The sequence below is a fragment of the Pogona vitticeps genome, chromosome 1, assembly GCF_051106095.1.
Source record: "Pogona vitticeps strain Pit_001003342236 chromosome 1, PviZW2.1, whole genome shotgun sequence".
NCBI classification, from domain to species: domain Eukaryota; kingdom Metazoa; phylum Chordata; class Lepidosauria; order Squamata; family Agamidae; genus Pogona; species Pogona vitticeps.
In genome coordinates this window covers 319,146,557-319,159,085 of record NC_135783.1, presented here as the reverse complement: position 1 = coordinate 319,159,085, position 12,529 = coordinate 319,146,557, and the positions used below count along the sequence as shown (strand labels likewise).

The following is a 12,529-nucleotide window of genomic DNA, read 5'->3' as shown; positions in this document are numbered from 1 at the left end:
ATATTCACACCCAGATCTTGTGCCAATTGTTTATAGAATACTAGATCTGTACACAATTCAGATAATGCTGCATACTCAGATTCGGCAGAAGACAATGATATAAATTTCTGTCTAGCTGTCTTCCAGCTTATCAAACTTCCTCCCAAATGTACAGTCATGCCTGATGTTGATCGTCTGGTTGTTAAATCACTACCATAATTTGCATCGGCATAAGCAGTGATAGACAGTTCTCCCACTGGTTCTAAATTTAGCCTTTTATTTTGTGCCCCTTTTAAATACCTAAGTACTCTTTTTGCTGATTGCATGTGCCTTTCATTCGGCTTGCTCACGTTCCTAGATAACAGGTTTACAGCTATAGAGATATCTGGCCTTGACCATCTGCTCAAATATAGTAAGCTGCCTACCAGTGATCTATATACATCAATATCACAATCTGGGCCACTAATATCTTCTTTCTCGAACTCTATGTTCATTGGAGTTGCTGCACCTTTACAATCCTCCATCTTATACTGTTTTAGGAGTTTTAATATTTTGCTCTTTTGGGCTATTTTAAATCCTTTCTTACTTCTTTCTATTTCTACTCCTAAGTAGTTACTTATTTCTCCTAAATCTCTCAATTTGTAATGTTTCTTTAACATTTGGATTATTTCTTCAGCCTCTTTCTTATCTTTGGTGAATATGGCTAGATCATCCACAAATACTAATATTATAGCTTGTGTTCTCTCATTTATGAATAAACAAGGGTCAGCCTTTCCTTGCACAAAACCATTATCTTTTAAAGTTTTAGTTAAATGTTGGTTCCATTCATGGCCACTTTGTCTGAGACCATATAGACTTTTTTTCAATATCCAGCATTTACCTTCACTTTCAATTCCTGGTGGAATTTCCATATAAATTATGTGTTTCAGGTCAGCATATAAATAGGCTGTTTCTATATCAACATGCCTGGTCATGAGATTATGCTTGGCTGCATAGATTAAAGCAAATCTCAATGTCTCTGGTCTTAGAGCCGGTGCAAAAACTTGATCATAGTCGTTTGAAGTTTGTGCATATCCTTTTGCCACTAACCTTGCTCTATACCTCACATTACCATCGGCATCCACCTTCCTTTTAAATACCCATCTGGAACCAATTACTTTTGATTTTTCAGGCAGTTTCACCTCCTCATAAACTTTCAGTTGTTTTAAAGAATTTAACTCCTTCTCCATTGCCTCTTTCCATTTTATTTGTTCTTTCTCAGGCATATTACATATGTCATCATATGTCTCTGGTTCAGCCACATTGAGACAGTAATAGGTCTCAGGCTTGTACCTGTCTGGAGTTTTTCTCTCTCTGCTAGACCTCCTAGGTAATTCTCTGTCCTCCTCTAGAGTTTCCCTCCTTTCTGAGTTGGATGGAATTTCTTTATCTGATTGCATTTCCTCAGGTTCTACCTCTCCTTTAATTTCTTGCTCTGTTTGTGAGTCACTTTCATCTGCACTATCTTCACTACTTTCATTCCTTTCATGCAATTTAATTATTGTTTCTGGGGGTTTGCATATTTTGTCCCAGTTACTGTGCTCATTAAAAGAAGCACTGCTACTTATTACAAGTTTGTTGGTATTTGGCAACCCAAACCTAAATGCTCTCCTATTTTGCTGATATCCAAGGAAATACATCAACCTGGCTTTCTTCTCTCCCTTTCTCCTTATTTCTTTTGGGATGTGAACCCATGCAGGAGATCCAAATACGTGTAAAAATTTTAAATTTGGTTTTCTCCCAGTCCAAACTGTGTAGGGTATATTGTTTATTCCACTGTGCCAAAGAATATTAATATAAAAATTCGCACAAAGTGTAGCTTCACCCCAATATTTCTCTGATAGATTACTCCCCCTAATCATTGCCTCAGCCATGTTCTGCAGAGTTTGGCCCCTTCTTTCAATAAAGGCATTCTGAGTAGGTGTATAGGGAGCGGCTCTCCTGTGAGTAATGCCATTTTTCTTTAATATTGCTTGAAATTTGGCATTTGTAAACTCTGTTCCATTGTCAGTTTGTACCACCTTAACCTTTTTCCCTGTTTTACACTCTACAAATTTGAGCCATTTTCCAAACTCTACATGTACTGCACTTTTATCTTTCATAAGATAACAGTATCCAAACCTGGACTTTTGGTCTTGGATAGAGAGAATGTATCTAGCTCCTCCTAATGATGCACTTTTGGGTCCAATTACATCAATTGACACCAAATCTAATATATTTTTCACTTGTACATCACTATGTTTCATTATAGGAGCTTTCTTACTCTTGGCTAATTGGCATGCTTGACAATTCACATATTCATTACATTGTTTTAGATTAACTCCTACTGAGTTTTCAATTGTTTTTCTAAGTGTTTTGTAGTTTGCATGTCCAAGTCTTTGATGCCATAAATGAATACAATCTTTGTGTATACATTTGTTCTCATAGACATTGTTAGCCTTAGTACAGTTTAGTCTATATAAATTATTTCTAGCATAGCAATTCAATTTTTCATTGTTCTTGCTAGTTATTATACATTTACTCTCATAGAAAGTGCTAACAAACCCATTCTTTGCTAATGAACTCACAGAAAGTAAATTATGCTTCAAATTTGGAACATGTAAAACATCTATTGGTCTAGCAATATAAGGTAATTTCACTTTACCTTTTCCCAGTACCTTAGCACTAACACCATTTGCTAAGCATACTTGTTGGTTGGATACAGGTTGGTAGTTAAATATTAGCTGTTTGCTCTTACACATGCTGGCAGTTGCTCCTGAGTCGACAATCCACTCTTCACCCTGTTCAGAGTTATAAATTTCCTCAGTCAGGCTTAGTGTTTCTCTCTTGCGTCTGGTTTGTTTTTCTTTTCCTTTCTTAAATTTACAGTCTTTCATCAGATGTTTTCTTGAGCCACAGGAAAAACAGCGTTTTCCAGAATGAATGCTTGCAGCTGTGTCCCCCTCCTCCTCACTTTCTTTCAGCTTATCACGTTGATTAGTGAGTTTGGAGTCTCGGAGCTGTTTGTTATCTTTTCTCTTTTGTTCCTCTTCCAACAGTTTGCTCGTTATATTAATTACTGTTAGCTCTGCTTGAGGAAGAATTTCTAAATTGGTCACCAGCTGATCATATGACTCATCTAATGAAGACAGGATAATAAATGCTTCTTGTATTTCTGTAAATGTGATGTTCTTTTCCCGTAAGTCCATCAACATTGACTTCATTGCCTCTAAATGTTGAAGCATACACCCTCCAGCTTTCAGTCTAGTTCGAAAAAGTTTCCTGGCAATTTGAATCTGGCTTCCAACGTTATCTCTTACGAAGAGTCTCCTTAAATCCTCCCATGCCTTCTTTGCTGAGTTTTGGCCTCTCAGGTGGATAAGAAGACGGTCTTCTAGAGTTAACCCAATAATAGCCAGTGCTTTTGCATTTAGTTTCTTTTTCCTCTCATTTAGGACTGCTGGGGGATTTTCTACAATGTCCCATAATGCTTCCTTTTGCAATAGCAACTGAACCTTCTGCTGCCAAGTTGCATAATTTTCCCCATTCAACTTTTTTATGCACAGTCCAGCCATAGACATTTCGTTGGCCATTTTCACCACAGACTGTAGCCCACACTACTTGGCTCTCTCTGTTCAGCAGTTTCTTCAATAACTTCTTAAATTTATACCTGGATGCAGTCTGGTGCGCTGTCTGGGCCCATAACCAATTGACAGAGGTGCTGCGTTACCAGACTACGCCAGGGGCGTAATGGTGAAGTGAACTGCCCAGAGATTAAACCAAACAGACACTGTTGTGGTGTTGAAAATATTATTTACATTAAAGTCCATATATACAGGAGTAAATACAGCTTCTCTTGGTCTTTATACAGTCCTGGTCATCCACAGTAGTTCTTCAGTTAGCAATGGTAAATTACAGTTTTCAGTATCCAAAGATTGTTACCAATGTAAATAGTCCAGCATCCACGAAGTCTTCTCCTCTCACCACGGAGATAGTCTTCTCCCAGGATCTTCTCCTTGCAATGCAGCAAGTCTTCATCCAGCGATGCAGTAAATACAGTTCTCAGCAACACAATCACCAGCAACACAACAGTACAACCACCCAAACTATCCAACAGCCCAACTACCCAAACTACCCAACAGTTTGTCTCTGTAAGCTTGGCTAGCTTTATTCTTAGTTTCTCCAATCAAATTGGTTGTCCCACAGCTGCCTCAATTAACTCAGCTGTGCTCCTTTGTTACATGTTGCTTACTAAATCTGATCCTGTAACAACTTATCCACTGAATTGCAATGAACAATTCCCTAGGTTGACTTTGAGACCTGTCAGTATACATGTTTTAAAAAATAATGATCCATTGGTGTTTGTGATCTACACAATCAAAGTTTTTGGTGTAATTTATGAAGGATAGACTATTTTTCTTCTGAAATTCTTCATGTGTTCCAGTAGCCAATATATATTTGCAGTATGATCTTTAGTGCTTCTTCCTTTTCTGAATCTCACTTGAACACCTGGCATTTCTTGCTCCATATACAGTAAACATCCTGGCAAAATCTTGAGCATCACTTTCCTTCCACAAGAAATCAATACAGTAGTACCATAGATAGCGGTTCGAAAGCATGCAAATGCGAGTAGGGACCACCTCAGTGGGAAGGTAACAACGTTCCGTGTTGTGGTCGCACTGGCCATGTGACCACAAAAACTGTCTTTGGACAAACGCTGGCTCTATGGCTTGGAAATGGGGATGAGCACCGTCCCCTAGAGTCGAACACGACTGGACAAAAATTGTCAAGGGGAACCTTTACCTTTACCATAGATACTGAAGACAGGAGGGCCTGGCGAGCCTGGCGTGCTCTGGTCCATGGGGTCACAAGGAGTCGGACACAGCTAAACAACTTAACAACAACAACCATAGATACTGCATTCTTTGGGATCTCGTTTCCTGGAATATATACTAAATGTTTGCAGTATGAAAACCATAGTCTTGTTTTCTGTATTTGTTGCTACTTTCTTGTTATGATTTAATAAGTTGAAGAAATATTTCTATTTGTGTCCCACTTACTCCTAGTGTTTTATTTCATCTATGTGCTTCAAGTACAGCTTCACTTCAGTTTCTAAAATTCCACGTTCTTCATCGCAGGCTTCTTTGTTAAGGGAATAAGTCACCTCCATATCCCATCTGTGTAGTTCTTCACAACAGCCCAAATCCTGTTCAATAAACTGTAAGGGTGAGGAAGTTACCAGTAGGGGGAGATTGTCGATAATTAAAGTTGTCCTTCTTCAATCTCAAGGATTTCCCAGATTCCCCACAACTCTCTCAAGATCCATTTTATTGCAGGCAATTCAAGTATGCTCTGGGATCAAGACAGGAATTAATTAATGGCAATCTGCTGTTTCTAGTAATGTAATTTTCCCAACAGAGATTGTTGGTAATTAAAGAGTTCGTGCTTCCAATATGTAAATTTTTATGTGTAGCATGTTAAAACAATTAAGAGCAATGTAGAAAATGCAAACCTGAAAATATATGTTGTAATTTAAAATGAAATTTGAACAGCATTTTACTAAAAGTCACTGCAAAATAATTTGCTAGCTCGAGCTGAGTCTGAAAGTAAAGCCATTGTATGATAACACTGCATGGCAAAGAAATGAACGTCTTAATTTTACAGGAGATGGCATTTGCAAGTCTTTTAACCTGCAATCTCTGTAGCTATTATACCCTGGTTTTGCAGTATATTGGGATACTAGATCCTTTATTTTACACACCTTTATTCCTCCAGTTTTTGCAAATTTTAGTCACAACAATAATATTTATCATTGTGGTGGCAGTGTGACAGATTCTGAGTTATAAGCCCTTGTACTTTACAGGAGATACAAAAGCAATAGTATTATAAAATTTTCTTTGGTGCATCAGACCTCTTATAACTTCCAGGGCCTGGAAAAGATAATGTTTACAGTTTGAAAGGAAATTATGAATACTGTATCTGAAAGAACTATAAATATAGGGAGGCAGGAATCACACAGACATCATCATCATCATCTCAGTACAATAAACCATGCCACACACACTGAATATCAACAACAATCATATAGCAGAAACAGTAGCAGCAAGCAAGAACAACATGAATTTTCTTCCATAGATTCAAACTGATTTGGCTGGGTGAACATTTAGAATTATTTTGTATGTGTTCTTAATATGCGTAAAGGCTATGAAAGTCATTTTCTTTTAATATATTTTTACTTTTAAGAACGTTGGTATTTTAAAAGTTGTTTCCTCTCTTTTTTCAATATACCTTTTTAGGCTATAAGCTCTTGCAAGTTTGAATGTAATTAAAACATACTTTTTAGAATTTTATTGTACTTTTTATGCTCCCAGCATTTGGGACTGAATTCTAATTTAAGTATTTGCCTGCAACTTAAACTTACAATTCATATATTTTAAGCATTTGTGCCTACAGTTTTCTATAGCTGTAAGACTTTTGGATGTTTTCAATATTTGAAGTATTTTTCTGTTTATGTAGCACAGAAGTAATGTAAAGAAATAAAGCATGTGCAGTGGTGCCTCGCTTAACGATTGCCCCGCATTAGGACAAATCCACTTTACGACGATCTTTTTGCGATCGCAATTACGCTCGCAAAACAATGGTCTAAATGGGGGAATTTCGCTTAGCGATGATCGGTTCCCTGCTTCGGGAACCAATGTTTGCTTTAGGACGATCAAAAACAGCTGATCGTCGGGTTTTCAAAATGGCCACCGGGTGCTTAAAATGGCTCCCCGCTGTGCTTAGGGACAGATTCCTCGCTATACAGGCAGCGAAAATGGCCACCGTATGGAGGATCTTCGCTGGACGGTGAGTTTTTACCCCATTGGAACGCATTGAATGGTTTTCAATGCATTTCAATGGGGTTTTTAATTTCGCTTTACGATGTTTTCGCTTAACGGCGATTTTCCTGGAACGGATTATTGTCGTTAAGCGAGGTACCACTTGTAGAATTAAACAATGTTACCTGGAATCATTGCAACAGTAAAAAGACTTATACTGTACCTTGATACCCAGATGAATTTTTATATGATTGGAAATGATTGTCTGATTTTGTTCTGGAATGAATCCTCCTTTCTTTCTTTCTTTTTAATAATGCCACCTGTGGTGAATAAAGGTTTCTTAAAAAATTTCCTAGAGCTCTATGATGTTCTGTAGAGCTTTTGGAGAAATGTTCAAGTGTCAGACTCTCTGGCCTAACACTGCTTTGATTCTGAGGCTTAAATGATTCACTAGCAAAGAGACTGATTGTGAGGAAGTTGTGGGCAACTGGGCGACTCCTGAGATTGAAGGAAAAACTTTTTCATTACTGGAAATCTCTTCTAACTAATGACATCATCACAGTTATGCAGGCATAATTTACTGCATGGGATTTTGGCCATTGTTTCCATCTTTGTTTTGTGCTGGTCAGATAATAAGTACTTCTGTTTATCTTTTAGGATTCCTTACTTAGGTTTAAATCTCCTTTTGATTTCTTGGACCTTATGGAAGATTTTTTTTGTTCCCCTTTTGTTGTTCTCTGCTCTTTTTTTGCATTGATTACTGTAATAGTTTATACATGACAGTTGCTTAAGAATTGCAGATTCTGATCCTATTGTTTACATAAGTTTGTTTGCACTTTTCTGTCAGTAACAATTTTAAGAATTTCACTAATCATCCATTTAGGCTTTTCTTTTTACTGCAGGAATAGTCTTTTTGCATACTTCTATGCTAATATTATTGATTTCAGTCTGAATTTAGTAATGCAGATCTGTTCTTTATATGGCACTATGATACTTTTAGTTTTTTTTCCTTCAACTGTACTCAAATTTTTAATATTAATAATTTATACTCCTTGGTCTTGTTCTGGCATGGAGCAAACAGATTCTGCATTTACCATTTCCAGTTATGTACTTAACACTTTTGCCTCTTTCACCAGTGTCATCTTCATCTACTGCTGTCGGCCAGTAGCTACCTTGAAGAGAATGGGAGTATCTTAGTCTGGTTTCTCAACAGTGGCCATTCCATCTTAGATGACTCTTCTAGGGGTCCAGGCTCATAATGGAGTCTGGCCTCCTGATGGCATTGCTCTCAGCTTCATTGACACACTCAAACCCCTTCACCACATTAAAAATGACTTTGAAACAAATCTAAACATCACAAGCAAAAGGCAAAAAATTAAAGGCAAAATATGTATACAATCTGAAGAGAAGCCACAGTGAGATGAAAAGTAACACTTCCCTTCATTGACATCCTTCCCAACTGAGAACATCTTCAAAATTTTTTGTGACTGCAGGAAAAATGCGAAGTTGGACACAGATACTATGTTTTTTGATGGCTGGTGTGAAGTCTTCCGGCAGTTCTTTTGATATATTAGTTTTACAGATTTGTTTTCTTTACAGATTTCTGCCAGATTCCCTGTCTCAATGGGGGACGCTGTGTGGGTCGGGATGAATGCTGGTGCCCCTCTAATTCTACAGGAAAGTTTTGCCACTTACCAGTTTCAAAAACAGAAAGAAAACAAGTGCCAAATAGCCTGGCAAGTGGCTCTGTGAAGCATTCTATGTACACACTTCCTCTTTCCAACCAACTTGGTAAGCTCCAGTCTCATTGCTTATCTCACAAGCCATTGTGTGTGAAGCTTATCTTGTTTCTGTGCCATCCATAGTTGCTTACCGACAAAACTTTTACTGTCCATTTGCTTTGCCTCATTCACAGCACTTTGAAGAAAGGAAATAATGTTATTTGTGTTTTAATTATTCTCTGATCAGATTAAAATGTAAGAAAGGAGATAAACTGAGAGATTTTATATGCCTGTAATGCAGAAGAATGCTTCCAAATCAGTTGGTTAATAGTCTGATGAAGCAGAAATGGGCAATGCAAAGCTTCTGGGCAACATATGGGCCATTTTGTGACCATTTTGTTGAATTTCATGAGTGAAGCCTAGTAGAGTAGGAAGTCACAGGGTACCTCCTGACCTTCAGAAATTGCTAAACCCACCACAAATTTTTTTAAAAAAATCCAAACTACCTTCATATAAATACATCTGTCATCTTAGTAAGCCTTCTTTGTTTGGCTTATTTATGTATACAGTACATGCTAGACCAGGGGTGGAGAATGTCTGGCCCTCTAGATATAGAATGTAACTCCTCTCAGTTCTAGCCAGACTAGCCAGTGATTGGGGATGCTGGGAGTTGCAGTTCAGTAGTATCTGGAGGTCTACATATTCCTAGTCTAGGCAGAACCCTGATATTAATAGATGATATTTATTTCCATGAGCAGTTCCATATGATCCACTTGTCATGACATTGTCCTTTTTTGTTCACTGAATTTTACAGGCTGTCAGATGTCATTGTTCTCCATTTATATCCTTCTCTTATTTTTCCACTATTTCTTCCACCTTTTTTGTTACAGTGGAAAATCCATGAGTTAGAAAGAGTCAGAATAGCTGCATAGTGCATTCTAATTGCTCATGTGAGGAATCGTCCATCCAGAAAGGCCCTTTGTCTACATTCCAAAGCTCACTGGTTTCTTCATTTCCTCTGGGGTTCCTGTCAAACCAGATGTTATTGTATTTAATCTCATTAATTTATTTAAATTAGTTTTATTTGCTTTTGTCTTGTGAGCTATTTTATAATTATTGACTGTTGGTTTGAGAACCAGGGTGGTTAAAATAAATGTCCAAATTGCTGCACTCTACCCTCCTTACCTTTTTTAAAAAAATACCACTCTGGAAGCTCCTTGTGCTGGTTTCTGGCTATTGCAGAAGAAGGAGCACCATTGTGAGTCTGCTTGTAAATATTCAACTTTTCTTTCAGCTTCAAGAAACCCTTCCCTTGTGAATGTACATATCAACCACCCTCCTGAAGCTGCAGTGCAGATCCATCAGGTGGCCAGAGTGAAGAGTGACTCAGACCAGTCAGAAGAGAACAGCGTTGAAGCTGTTTTGGTACCTCAGCATCCCACAAGCCCCCAATACAATGATAGTGAAAGCAGCCGCAGCAGCAGCAGCAACAACATCATCATCATCACAGAGAGCAGCCAGCAGCAGAAGCTGCAGGACCTTGAGGGGAAATGTTACCTGGAGACAATACATGGAAAGGTCAGATCAGTTCTCTTATTCCATTTTATCTGCAAATTGGTAGTATGGTTGATACGTATTTCGAGAATATGGGACTCATGGGAGGCCCATGGTTCAAGCAGGGTGATTATTTTATCCTGAAGTGTTGGGATAAGGCACACTCTTTCCTAAGACAGTAGGCTGTCAGTAGTGAAATAAATGGGTCCAATGAACTGTGAACATGTGTATTTCTTTGTCTACAAAATAGCAATGTATATTATTTATTTAAAACATGTGTCATCCCATAGAAAGTCCAAGGCAGCTGACTATGCAAAATGATGTAAAATGCAAGTATAATACAGTGGGGTCTTGACTTAAGAACGGCTCGAGTTAAGAACATTTTGACTTAAGAACCGCTCTCATAGGAAAATATTGACTTGACTTACATAGATTTGAGTTAAGAACTGAAAAAAAACCATTTGGGAGGCAGGAAAAGTGCAAAATTTGAACTTTCAGTTAACTGTTGGCCAGTGAAAAGGGTGCCTGTCTGCTTCCTCACTCCTCCCAGCGTTTAGAGAGTGGATTGGGAGACAGTCTTCAGACTGCCTGGTACTGCCTGGACTGTATTTTCCCTGCCTTCCCTGAACCTTTCTTGACCTAAGAAAAAAAGAAATAAACTATCCCCCTCTAGTGGTCGAAGGCAGAATAGCGGCTTCCCATTAGTTTCTATGGATGGAAAAGAGCAGATACGGATCAAATGGTTTTCAATGCATTCCTATGGGAAATGCAGATTTGACCTGAGAACTTTTTGACTTGAGAACCGCCTTCCAATACGGATTAAGTTCTCAAGTCAAGACCCCACTGTAATAGAAACCTCATCAAGGAAAAAGAAGCAGTAGAAATAAATAGTATAGATCAAAGCAAATGAAAACAATTTGGTGCAAAACAGCTGATATTAAAAATATTGAGGATTGTTATTCAGATCGTTTGCAGCTCCAAAGGGGATGTATCATTATGATTAAAATCACTTCAAGCTAAAAATCACTCTAGAAAATCAAGAAGAAAAGTCCAGTTTAATTTTTTACCAAATTTTAATTTGGCTTCAGACTGAAACGGAACAGAAAAATGTTTCCTGCCCAGGTTTTTAGCCATCACCGAGCCAGGGAATCCCAAGCCAAGCACAGCTGCAAAAAAGTCATCTGTGTTGACATACCAAGTTCCCATTGGTTTAATAGTTCTACTTTAGTTGATACCGGCTGCATTCCTTGTTCCAGCAAAATATAAGTACCTCCCTTATATGCTGTTTTCTAGATATATTGGATTATAATGGTTGGAGTATGAGTTGGAGTATAAACGACATCCAGTAGGCAAAAAGCTAGATTAGGTTATATAAGGTAAAAGGTAAAGGTTCCCCTTAACAATTTTTGTCCAGTCGTGTTTGACTCTAGCGGGCGGTGCTCATCCCCGTTTCCAAGCCATAGAGCCAGTGTTTGTCCGAAGACAATCTTCCGTGGTCACATGGCCAGTGTGACTTAGACACGGAATGCTGTTACCTTCCCACCGAGGTGGTCCCTATTTATCTACTTGCATTTGCATGCTTTCGAACCGCTAGGTTGGCGGGAAGGTTATATAAGACAGCCTCTATTGATAGTTTTAATATGGGGGGGCAGGAGGGGGCAAGAACATGTTCATGTGAATGATGTAGGTGGCTCTTTTTAGATTCTATGTTGCAATGGTTGATCAAGTGGTAGGGTATAGAATGGGGAGAATTTAATTAAAAAGTGCTTTTTTGTTGTAATTTATCAAACTCTGCAGGATTAAAACATGGGGGAAACTGGAGCTGACAGTTGTGCTGATTCCCTACTATATGTTAGAACAAATTCATGACAAGATTCTGAGATATTGGAATGTGGACGTGGTGTGTGCTTTGAGCTTTCAAATGTATCCCTAATTTCAATTTTAATGTTTTAGTGTGGCACTAATACGTATATTGTAGAAGCTTTGAAGTAATGCAGCAAATTATGATGTCAAATGATAAGATTCATTCTTATCTCATTGTCTCATTTGAAGTGTCTCTGTGAATTGTTTTCAAGAGTCAAGGAGAGGTTTAGGAAATAATCTTGTATTGCCTATTAAGGAACACATGATGGTTTCTTGCATTCTCGGCTGGGTGATATAACACCATGTACATAGGCATCCATGCTCTGGGTTCATTCCTTTTACAAAAACCCATGCAAAGAAAAAAGTTAATTGTACATGTGGTTTGAACCCTCCTGAAGCAATCTGCACTTGTTCAGAGAGCACATCTGGTTCCAATAAGTTAGGGGCAATGCAGATGGATCCTTAAGGGAGATCTGAAGCTGCTACCTTGACTATTTTTCTGAGATTTTTTTTTCTTATAGGCTTTGCTGTTGTCTTTCTATCTATCATGCTCACACAATGTGCATTCAAAGAATC

General features: G+C 38.1%; 1 protein-coding gene across 1 annotated transcript in view; it reads left to right on the top strand.

Annotated features, from left to right (window-relative positions):
* LTBP2 (latent transforming growth factor beta binding protein 2) overlaps positions 1 to 12,529 on the top strand; it is a 171,812-nt gene that overhangs the window by 67,109 nt on the left and 92,174 nt on the right. Inside the window, exons 6-7 of the mRNA XM_020793875.3 lie at positions 8,415 to 8,606; positions 9,831 to 10,114. Coding sequence (XP_020649534.3) covers positions 8,415 to 8,606; positions 9,831 to 10,114 — 476 coding nt within the window. The remainder of the gene's footprint in view (positions 1 to 8,414; positions 8,607 to 9,830; positions 10,115 to 12,529) is intronic.